This window comes from Apium graveolens, chromosome 5 (assembly GCF_009905375.1).
Source record: "Apium graveolens cultivar Ventura chromosome 5, ASM990537v1, whole genome shotgun sequence".
NCBI lineage: Eukaryota > Viridiplantae > Streptophyta > Magnoliopsida > Apiales > Apiaceae > Apium > Apium graveolens.
The window spans coordinates 19,683,185-19,694,655 of record NC_133651.1 but is presented as its reverse complement, the minus strand read 5'-3'; the positions used below and the strand labels follow the sequence as shown (position 1 = coordinate 19,694,655).

Sequence of the window (11,471 nt, the reverse complement as noted above, 5' to 3'; positions counted from 1 at the left end):
GTTGATTTAAGACACACAGACAACTACTTGTTTCTCTTTAGCACGATGAAATGATCATTGTCACAATGAAGTCACTGCGCCAAACTAGTTTTTACCAACAACCTTTATTTTTTTTAGTTAGTTTGAACTAAAAACAAACATGAAAGACAAAAAAAACGATGCTCAAATGAAGCAGACAGATATATAATATCATACATTCTTTGAAACGTACTTTTTACTTGGAATGAGAAACTAAAACCTGAAGAGTAAATATGCTCCAAGCACTTCTATAAGATAAACAAACAAAATAACAGTAGCATAACAGATTTTCTCTTTGTAATAGAATTATAAAAAAACGCCGATTTCATAGAAATTTGGCTATGCACAGATGCACCCTATTACAACAATTTTCTTCATGATATTTGAACTACAAAACATGCTCCGGTTACCACCATAGTTAATATTGATGGGAGATTTCATGGGAGGGTGGTCACTGTACACACTCTTCCTCAAACCAAGTAGTGCAACTAGAGTAACCTAACAAAGCAATCCATAGGGTGAACCTCTATGATAACTTCATTGCCATTTCTTGAAGAAGGGAGCACTTCTGTGCTGCAGTAATAACATGATTTGTTTCAGCATTCTCAAGCACATCAGCGATTATTGCAGCAGCATGACCAAGAGGTTCCTCTGCTGCTCTCTTCAGCATAAAAGCCTGCAAAGCCATCACATAAAGCCAAAAGCCAAGGACAACGTTGATTCCTTGATACAATTTTATCACCTGATTTAATGCATGATTTTTTGGGGAAGTATGTTTTGGATCATAATATTCCGTGATTGAACACCTTGAGAAATTTTTTATGTCAGTACTAGAACTATGAAACCTCAAGGGATATTATTATACTTTGTTCTTGTTCCTTTTTAGATATCATACCTAACATGTTAGTACAACCTAAAATTTTATTTCCTTTTAAATTATTTAGATGCTACTATTTCTGTGAAACAGGACTAGTTTTCAACACCTCCATTCCTACATAATACTAACTAAAGTAATTTAAGAAACCTAAAAGACTCCTTTCTGACCAAGTATCAAGTGTGAACACGATTAAAGTGGGCTGTTGGATAAAGAAGCAACCTGCCCGTGATGAGATATGTTCAATGTACATGGTGACTGCAACCACGGCTCTCCATCAATTTGAACTGGCAATGCAGCAAAAAGCTGAATCTTAATCGATTGCCCTTGTGCTAGCCTTCGAGCCCGAGATAGCCCTACCTGTTCCAGTCAAACAGCCATCAATTTTTTTCTGATGACACTAATCTGAAATCTGAATAGTCCCCAAGTAAATAACATAGGGCTTTAATCCCCAGTAGGTCGATCTCTTTGTCTATTCTAACTTCTATCAAACAGAATATGTTAATATCCGAGTGCGCACTCCCTAGATGATATACTAATAGAAATATTAAAATTCTATGAGTCTTTTAGAGTTTTTGTTTTTATTCAAGTAATCGCTCATTCTGCTGCATGTATTATTGCTGCATGTATTACTGTAAGATACAATTACAAGTTGCCCGATTTGTAAAAGGACTTCCATATTCAGGCATGCCCATGGTAAAAAATTGTTACGGATTTACAACCTTAATGCACGAGTACGTGCCACAACAAGTAGTAAATAAGTTAGTTCTTGCAAGGACCAATTACTATTTTCATTCAATTCAAGTCTAATAAAAATCAAGCGAAGTGTTCACTAAATTATCACTATACAATTAAAATAACACAATATCGAATAACAAATTCCAAGTTACAAAAAATTTATATTATTTATGTCAAGGCTAAAACATAAAATCAGAATTTAAAAAACACAGGTACCTAACTTCACCAACGAGTTTCTCCAAGTACTACTTGCCTTGCCAAGTTTTGGAATTTTATTTTATTAAAATCGCCCTTACCTGAAGCTTTCCTAGATGCCATGTTCCTGCTATGCTCACGACCTCTAACATCTTATCATGCATCGACTGAGGATCAAAATTATCATATGTTTCATCTTCATTTTGCCATAAATCTACGCCACCCATGTAGCTTCCGATATTGGCAACAAGAACACCTTCTGCATCCTGCAGAGTGGAAGAAAACAATTCAGAGCAAAAATACACCAAAGGGGTTAATATCTCAAATACATATTATGTACTTTATGCAGCTCTAGAGGAGTTGGTTAGAAAATATATTAAAATTAGTTATAAGAGTAACTAAAAGAAATGGTGCCCGCCATTAATGATATATAACTTCGCATGTCCAAGTTGAGATCGAAACTAAAATGAATTTAAGTGAATTCTAGTCGAACAAAATATCATTTTTCACCATTACTAATATCAGATTTGGTAAAAATTTAAATGAAGACCCAGCTATAAATTATAATATTATATAACCTCTTGAATAGTAATAATCTTTAATTCTGGTGAGTAGAAATATTGCTCTACAAGAAATGATTTGCAAGAGTAGTGTACAGAACTAACACTGTAACAGGTAAGACAACTTACAAGAAAACTTATTCATATTCAGATATACAGTAGTAACTTAGCCGAATCTTGAAAAAAAGTAGTGAATGTCAAGTAGAGACTATGAGGAAAGCTAAAAGGTCACATTGCAAAGCTAATCTGAAGCAAAAATATACACATTACTGAGATATGAAAGATCAATTGCACTTACCTCAGGAACCTCTACCTCCACACCATCTACTTCTACTCGAACTTGCCAAGGGTAATCTGCAAATGACCTATCCATAAGAGTCTTGGCGCCTTCTCTTGCATACAGAACTTTATTCATGAACTGCAAGAGTGACATTAACATTCAAGAGCTGGACCCTTGGTAAACTCTATAACCTACAAAATTACCCTGGCTGATGGAAAATCCTAAATACAGTAAATTTCCAGAATCAAAATTACTTTTACAATGATTTTCCAATGAGGCGTGACTTAACAACTAACACCATCTTCAGCTATTAATAATTTGTACAGAGTAATTAAAACACACCATTATTTGTCATTCTCTTAAGTTAAACAATATCATTACAAACATGGCACAAACAATAATACACCAGATCATGTTCTTAAAGCATATATAATCTAAAATCCACATAGTTCACCATAATTGTGGCATATACTTCATCAGGGAGTAGTGAAAGAAGTGCTAACAAGTAACCTTTCTATCTTGTAGACTAGAATTATAGAGAAAACATAATGTCACGCCTCTGTATTGCATCCTACTTAAAAAAATAAATAAATAAATAAATAAATAAATAATAATAATAATAATAATAATAATAATAATAACAATAATAATAATAAAGAGAGCAGAACACTTCGGTCTACAGGATGAAAAGCGTGCACATGCAAATAATTTTTCAATTTCTATGTTGCACCTGTATATCCTTTAAAACAAAATCCAGTAGTTTTGTGATAACCTGATTATAAAACTTCTCCGGGTTTTCCTCTCTTAGATTGTGGATTTCAAGAGCAACCTTTGCATCACATCCTACCCCTGCAATAGTATGCCGCTTGTACTTCAGTGACAATGAATGTGTGTAGCGAAAAGAACAGACCTTATTAGTACTGCATATGAGCACCTCCCTGTTCGATTTATATGAATTTTTATAGAGATGTATCCTCACTAATCATGTGAGCATTGAGCACCCTGTTATAAATCATTTTGGCTATGCTATCATGCAATTATATATAGCTCACAAAGAACGGACTTGGCTTAAGCTAATTTGTCATAAAAACATAGACATACGAAAAGCTAAGAAGAACTTTAAAGATAGTTGCTTTAAATAACAAATCCATAATTTAGGGCAAACCCTGGCTTAGTTTTATAAAAAAATTACATCAGAAATTTACTGTCCCATGTCGATGCAAGATTTAATCAACCAAGATATCCACATGAATACTATATTAGGTAACTGAAAATAATACTTATCAGCTTACCAAGATAATTGTTCAAAAAAATTGGAGATTCGACCTCTTTTCCTTTTTGGTTAATTGAAACTTTCCATCGATCAAGAATTGTTACTGCAGCATGTTCTATATGGTTCAAAACTGTGCTTAGCCCACCTTGTCTCTCCACTGAGCCTAAACCACCACCCCAAGACAAAACTCGAGCCAAGTCATTTCCTGTTCCAGCAGGAAGAATGGCTACCGGAGGAGGAGACACAAAGTTCTGCTTGTCTATCGCATCCAAAACCCATCCAACAGTGCCGTCTCCCCCGCATACAAGAATTCTGAAATGAGGCACTTTCCTAAATAAGAATAGTCCAGCATCAGGTCCCTGTCCTGAGCTCAACTCGAAAACCTGTGTATAAATTTCAACCAACTCAACTTAAAAAGGTAAGCGAACTGACAAAACAGCACAGTTACTTTTATTGAATTTTAAATCCAGCTAAGAATCATTTTACAGTTACAAGCACTTCGGCTACACTCATGCCCCCAACAGCAACACATATACAAAGTGGACCCTTATCATGATTTGTGGACTGCTTGTTTACTCTTAAATTGATGACCTTATAGATAAAGTTTCACATATCAACCTTAAACAAGGTCATAGAGTTGGAGGGGAAACTTTGTGATCTTCAGGCACCCAAACTCCAATATTGTAATTTCCTTTCTGCTGAAAGTTATATCCCAACTCAAAAAATACTATATATCATGTTAAAAATATTAACAAAATCTATGAAATTAGTTCCTGTGTCAACATACTAAGGTTATCAATATTAAATTGTACATTTAAAGATCTACCTTACAGATAAGTCATTAATCTCATTGCAAGGAAAATAACAAATATACCTCTAATAGAGATGCATTAAATTCACATAAAGAATAGCCACTTCAGCCAGCTACTGACCTGAATGGGATTCAAAAGTAAATTTAAGCGTAACTTAAGTGAATTTCCTCGCTGGGCCCCACTCTTCTTATTAATGAAGACTAACAAGGGTCTTGCATCTGAGGGTAAATCACTCAACACATATCGTTGTTCCGTTGCAGTCAACTGTAACTCATTCTTCTCATTAATAGAGGAGCTTCTCTTAAAACTTGGCTTTGAATCTAATTTATGCAAAGCACTACCTTTTTCATTTTGATCCCCGCTGTCCATACTTACAGTACTATCACAATTTTCCTCTATTCCATGAGAACCGTTTATATTCTTGTTGTCGTCGCTTGTACTTTCCGTGGATGACTTGCCAATACTACAATTGTTACCTGTGTCAGCAGAGGCTATATTTCCCTGTTTGTACTTTTTACTTTGACTCCTAATACTAGCTCGGACCGAAGATGCAATCTCATTGGCCCCCTGAGTGATTGAACTTAATAGCCGCTCCTGTAAAGCCCTATTCACTTCCCTGACGTATAGAGGGGATAAAATCAATCGTTTAAATGGGCCCAAATCACATATATCACCTGTTTCATTTGACATGCTACCATGGCAGTCAACATGTACCAGGCGCTGACACCATAAGCAACACCATATGGGGGATCCTCCAAGAAAAGAACGATTGCAGGGCTCTTCACAATGACTACAAAAGGAAGTTTCGTCAGCTTGATCTGCAACCTCCGTCCAGCGGACAGCCCACTGGTGCATCACATGCTCATACCCAGTCATAGACACACGTTTGCAATCTTTTTGGGATTTAGATGAACAGCTAACGTGAGATGCTGCACCACATATGCTACAATAGTGGATCTGATTGTCTGAAGCCACTGGCCCGTGATTCTGGGAGGCTGACATTGACTTCAAGCATACACAGCACTTTAAGCTTCTCCCACGGGAGATGGATTCCAAAATCCAAGTATGAGGAGCTACAGGGACCTTTCTCCTCGTCATGGGGTTCTTTGATATGGCTATAGCTTTCATCCAACTTAGATTGATATTTCTCCTCCACTGGAAGGCAGTGTAGGCTATAGTGAGGACTCCTATAAGTCCAGCAACAAAGCAAGAGACAGTAAAAAGACGTGATTCCACCATGTGAGATGGAAACCCAGGTTCTCGATCCTCATCCATTTTTGAAAAATTATCTACCCGCATCAAACACCGCAAAGATGTACTTAATACAAATCTAGCCTACATATTTCGCTAATCACTTTGTTCAAGCTTAATATGCTATACTGCCATACTGCCCCCAGGCAACAAATCGTAGTCCCTGATACGCTAAAACTTCAAGTCTGATTTCCGAACCAAAATCATGTTAACAGCTTCATTAGCAAATCATCCACAAGGCTTTCTAACTGTGCCACTTTACAATGTTCAAGATAAAAATAAACCTGGAATCAAATGTACCAAATTAGAAAGCAGTCAATGTTGGACTGCATAAAAATTGACCGCAGATGTAATTAACAAACTCAAGATCTTCAAATAGAATATCCACCACAAGTACTCAAAAACAAGAACTCCAAATTAATACATTTTGAGTCACAAGTGGATTAGCATCAAGAAATAAATATTGTGTACTAAGTGTAGGAACTTGTTGTGCAATTGCATTTTATATGTAGTGATACACACATAAAAATAGGACGCTATCTAATTATATTTCGGAATCAAGAAAGCAGAAATGTATGTTGATTACGACGTTCCAAAAAGCGTGTAAATATTTTAAATGCTAATCAATATATCTATACTCATTAGGTAACTCGTAAGTAAAGTACAAGATGAATATGTGTACACATAGCATTCGATAACTGAATCTAATACTAAATTAATTGAACGGGTGAACAAGTCATTCTTCTGAATCATAAGAACTCATTGTGCTATGAAGTATGTGAGATTAATAAAATAAACACACGCTCATATACAATAACAAATTGCTAAAAATGTAACGAGATGATTTCATATTCGCATTGGATCAATTCAAATTCATCATGTTCGATTTTATAGTTTCTGATAAACATTTATAATTAACGTGTGTGTGTGTGATATATATATAGAGAGAGAGAGAGATTACAGGATGATAGAATCGAAACTCGGCAACAGAGAGAGAGAGAGAGAATCGAGCTCAAGAGCATAAGGTGACAAAGGGGAAAACGAAAGGCATACAAAATATATGCAAGGGATATAATGAAATTGATGCGTGAATGTAACGAGATTTTGTCTCTTCTGAGTTTCGTGGCAGTTATTCCTATTCTCCCCGTCGGGCGCATTAGCGAATTCACCCCCTGTTTCTTCTTTTTGGAAACACATGTAAACAAGTAAATTTCAATTTCATAAATTATGCGGATAAATTCAAAATTGATATTTCGTTCTTCTCTCATAGTTTAATATCGTTAATTTTCACTTTTTAAAAAAATCATACTAATATTCATATTTAGGCACAAATTCAGATTCTTCCTAAATATAACTCTTTATTCTTATGAATGCAGTAAGTTAGGTTGCGTATATTTTAATCTTTCTAAGCATAGGCATGTTTGGTTGATTATGTAAATTATCAAAGTGGGAGAAAAATTAAGCAAAAAATGAATGGGAGAAAATAAACTAAAAATGATCTTTCTTCTTTTAAAAAAAATAATAATTCTGAAGCGTTTTTCTAAAAAAAAATCTAATATGATTATAATACTTACATTTACCTCAAAAACTAAAAATGAAATCAATTAGGGTGCACTAAGTCTACATACTGGCCAAAGAAAAGGAAATGGGGTTTAACAAAAGCTTTTATCAAATTTTTCGGGTAAGATTCAACTTCTATCTTTCTATCATAGCGATGTTCGTTATCACGCAGAAACGGCATCATACACTAATTGCATATTTATTTATTTTTGCAATGCTCTAACAAAATGTCTATTGATTACATTTTTAATCTTGGACATGTTCGTTATTATTACATATAATCGATATTAGATGACAAATTGCTCATCTTTGCAAAACCATAGCAACTGTAAATAGATTAACATTTTTCAAGCACCATATCAATTTGTACATGCAGACACCTCAGCATAAACTATCAGAGGAGCTGGTCAATGATCAATATCCGTTGTTAACTTGAGATGTGCAACCTTGAAAATTATGGTTGGTATCTCTCTTCCTAGGGTGGATTTAAGATTATTTTGACTAATTAGGCTAATTTGCTTTATGTTCTAAAAATTCTCAGGAGTAAGCCAAAAGTAAAATCGAACTTAAAACCACCAGATAAGCTCTTGACCAATTTGAGATCATTAGTTGGACGTAAATGGAGAAACCAGACAAGGCTTTACCCATTCAAGTAGGCACCAACTTGAAAATAATTATTTCTCAAAATGTGGATTGTATTTGTATTCTTCCACAGTGTTAATCACAGTATATATGAACATGAGCATAAAAGAAATATTGAAACTAAATTCAAAATTTACAAATTGCCTAATCATTTGCTTTTTAACCTTCTTTTTTATCAGATCAAACTCATATTAACTATAATATGTGAGAAGTAATTTTACTTGATTCCGACTAAATGCTTATTATAACTAGGAAAAGAATGCAAACTAACAGGTGTTATGACAAAGCCGAGCATATATCCAAATCAACAAGAAATCCTTGCTCTTCAAAATAGTAACAAAAAACTCAGAAACAAACATATCACAATGTCAACATACTTGAAAAAAACACATTCATATTACTAATTATCCGGCAGCAAAAGAGAAAAATTGATTTAGTGCATTAAATCTATTTTGATCCAGATACCAAAGCATCATGAATTATCAAGGTAATCTAGATGAACTCTCAATACATCTCTCATGGAGCAACAACAATTGTTCCAGCAACTTGATCAAGATCTCGCTGTCCACTGGATGTGATTTTTCGCCCACTGCATTGCACAAAAAAAAGAATCAGTTCAAGCAATTTCCTATTTATGAATTGCAGAAGTCGCAAGGAATCTGTTTTGAGATTTAAGAAATAAACTACCATCATCAAGAACCATAATAATTGAGGATTAAAAACTAAATCCTTTCACCTAGAAGAATAGTCTACCACTAGACTTACAATGCAACAGAATCAACATGGATCTATGTGACTTGACTACAAAGCACATATAGCTTCTAATAATTGAAAGAGTACTTAACATAACATATGACAGTCTACTGAAGATTAAATTAGAAACAGAAAGAAACTTTGACTCTGCTAATATGTCACTTGTTTAGTGCTTACCCCTTGCTGTCAAAGTCAACAATGTTCATGGTCTGCAATTGCTGAAGGATATGGCGGGCAATACCTCCACTGCTCTTGCAGAAATGTGGTGGTGCACTTCCGTTTCTCTTACTGCCCCCGTAGATCCTCCTGAATGCACCAACACCCAGACCACCCCTTAGGTAGATTTTCCTTGCCATTGATGCTGCAGTTGAATTGGTGAAAGTGAGAAAAGGTAAATATTATTTCAAGGCTCGGCAAATGTAATGGTGTTTGGTTCTGATCGGTTCTGTCAAAGGACGATGTAACAATTAAAATGAAAATCATACCAGCTCTAATGTAATACCAATCCTCGTCATACGGGGCAAGTTCCTTGAAGGTTCCAGTCTTCACTATATCAGTCCAGTGTGGGAGTTCCATCTGTTCAACATTAGTGGCAAAAAATAAGACCACCACAACCATCCACGATACATTCTATAGGTATGTGCATTTTTTACTATGATTTCATTGATATTAATAAAACTTCTATTTAACACCTTCTGAGCTAATAATATATAAATAAACAAAAAAATTACATAAAACACCAATAAATAAGGAATTTGCTAGCATCATAAATTCAAAATAACAACTACCACATCAAAAAAATATTGAAATAGTCTAGCTGTCCAGGCATCACATACACATCACAGAAAATGCCGGACTACTTTCGATATCTTTACAATAATAAAAGCAATTAATCACAAAGAAACACAGAAACTATTTACAATTTCAACAAATGCTAAATCATGTATAACAATAACATATCTATTCAATGCCAATTCACTTTGTTCTATCCTAAATTAGGTATAAACATAAACAGTGTACATAAGCAACTAAACATACATACAGGGGAGAGAAAGAGAGAGAGAGGGGGGTAGAGAGAGAGGAGAGAGGGAGGGGAGAGGGAGAGAGAGATACAGAGAGAGAGGGGGGACAAGGAATAGAAAGCTATCTAGTGTACCTAAGCACTGTACAAATCCATACAGGCAGAGAGAGTGGGAGAGAGAGAGAGGAGGAGAGAGAGGCGTTACCTTGCCGGAGCGCTTGAGATGAGCGGCATAAGCCTTAACGAACTCATGAGGAGAAACATCTTTCACAGTTTTAGCCGTCGCCATCTCTCTCTTTCGTCTTCTCAGCCGCCGCAAGCTCCTAGGGTTTCTCTTCAGAGGTCTTGCTACTTTGTAACCGAGAATAGGGACTGAGCAATATATTGAGGGCATGGAATTGGGCCCTAGGTTTTTTATTTGATATTGGGCCGTGCCAATCCGATCCATTACAAAGCAAATTGGGTTATTTTCTCAAAAATATTTGTAGACACTGCTTACTGCTATAATATTCCAGCACTGACTTTGACTTTTCTTTTCTAAATTTATTTGAAATTTTAAGGTGTCAAGGGTCAATTAGCAATTTATGGAAATCCTGAAACATTTTTTAGCTTTTTTATCACTTAAAATTTGAGAAGTTATATTATATTAGCCCAAATATATATGCATCAATGCTTTTACTTTTTATTTTTTTATATTTAACATGTTTTTTTGTACTTATTTTTTTCACATCCTATATAAAACCCTATGTAATTTTGTTTTTAATGTTAAGTATTGTTCTTAAAATCCCTATGGCCAAGTAATTCAATATATCATGTACATCATTTATATCAGAATGGCTAGATCAGTGCATTTGCATGGTTGAGAGATGAAAGAATATTTATAAAAAGGTAAGAATATAAATAATAATAAATATACATATCTTAACTATTTTAACTTAATTTACTGTCAAATAACTTTAAGAAATAAACAATTTTAATATTTTTCTTAATTACAAGAAACATATATAATATTTAATACCTACTTATCTTCTTGTTTTTGTAAGTGAAAAAATAATTAAATTAAACATCAATTAATAAATAGATGAAAAATTGAGTTATACATGAGACGGGTGTGGAAAGTTGGTTTATCACTTATGCATGACAAATTCATGTCAAATCTAGGTATGAGATTAAGGCTAAGATTGATTGATAGTCTATTAACTGATGAAGGAATGAAGACAAATGCATTGAAGGTGTCGGAGGATGCAGACGGTTCATCATATGAGACTTTTAAAAGCTTGATCAAGTACCTTAAAGCCTAAATTTATCAAAACATTTTTCTGATGCTGCAATGTCTTTTTTCTTACACTTACGGTTGTGATTTACAGTTTAGCATAGCTTGAACATTATATAATGTTTGCTGTAGACTGTAGTGGAGTGGTTGAGGTGCGTTATGCATAAAAAAGCAGGACTGTCTACATACTAAATGCAGAAGAGATTGTTGATATCTCTGAC

General features: G+C 34.6%; 2 protein-coding genes across 2 annotated transcripts; both read right to left on the bottom strand.

Annotated features, from left to right (window-relative positions):
• Nucleotides 1-172: 172 nt before the first annotated feature.
• On the bottom strand, nt 173-7,238 carry LOC141723585 (diacylglycerol kinase 1-like). Its single transcript, XM_074525425.1, has 8 exons — nt 6,963-7,238; nt 4,871-6,285; nt 3,958-4,321; nt 3,438-3,514; nt 2,684-2,803; nt 1,927-2,091; nt 1,115-1,252; nt 173-694 (listed from the first exon to the last, which is right to left on the bottom strand). Exons 2-8 carry the CDS (start codon nt 6,047-6,049, stop codon nt 545-547), a joined length of 2,193 nt encoding a protein of 730 aa, XP_074381526.1. The 5' UTR covers nt 6,050-6,285; nt 6,963-7,238; the 3' UTR covers nt 173-544.
• Nucleotides 7,239-8,499: 1,261 nt separating this feature from the next.
• On the bottom strand, nt 8,500-10,342 carry LOC141723584 (small ribosomal subunit protein eS19x). The gene is made up of 4 exons (XM_074525424.1): nt 10,183-10,342; nt 9,442-9,532; nt 9,134-9,317; nt 8,500-8,792 (listed from the first exon to the last, which is right to left on the bottom strand). The coding sequence occupies exons 1-4, from the start codon at nt 10,264-10,266 to the stop codon at nt 8,720-8,722; spliced, it is 432 nt and encodes a 143-aa protein (XP_074381525.1). The 5' UTR covers nt 10,267-10,342; the 3' UTR covers nt 8,500-8,719.
• Between the last annotated feature and the right edge of the window lie 1,129 nt (nt 10,343-11,471).

Coding starts and splice junctions, on each gene's coding strand:
- LOC141723585 (XM_074525425.1), bottom strand. CDS start 6,049: ATGCGGGTAGATAATTTTTCAAAAATGGATGAGGATCGAGAACCTGGG. Junction 4,322..4,870: donor TACTTTTGAATCCCATTCAG/GTCAGTAGCTGG, acceptor ATTTATACACAG/GTTTTCGAGTTGAGCTCAGG. Junction 2,092..2,683: donor TGGAGGTAGAGGTTCCTGAG/GTAAGTGCAATT, acceptor TCCACTCTGCAG/GATGCAGAAGGTGTTCTTGT.
- LOC141723584 (XM_074525424.1), bottom strand. CDS start 10,266: ATGGCGACGGCTAAAACTGTGAAAGATGTTTCTCCTCATGAGTTCGTT. Junction 9,318..9,441: donor TTGGTATTACATTAGAGCTG/GTATGATTTTCA, acceptor ATTCAACTGCAG/CATCAATGGCAAGGAAAATC. Junction 8,793..9,133: donor GTTGACTTTGACAGCAAGGG/GTAAGCACTAAA, acceptor TGTGCAATGCAG/TGGGCGAAAAATCACATCCA.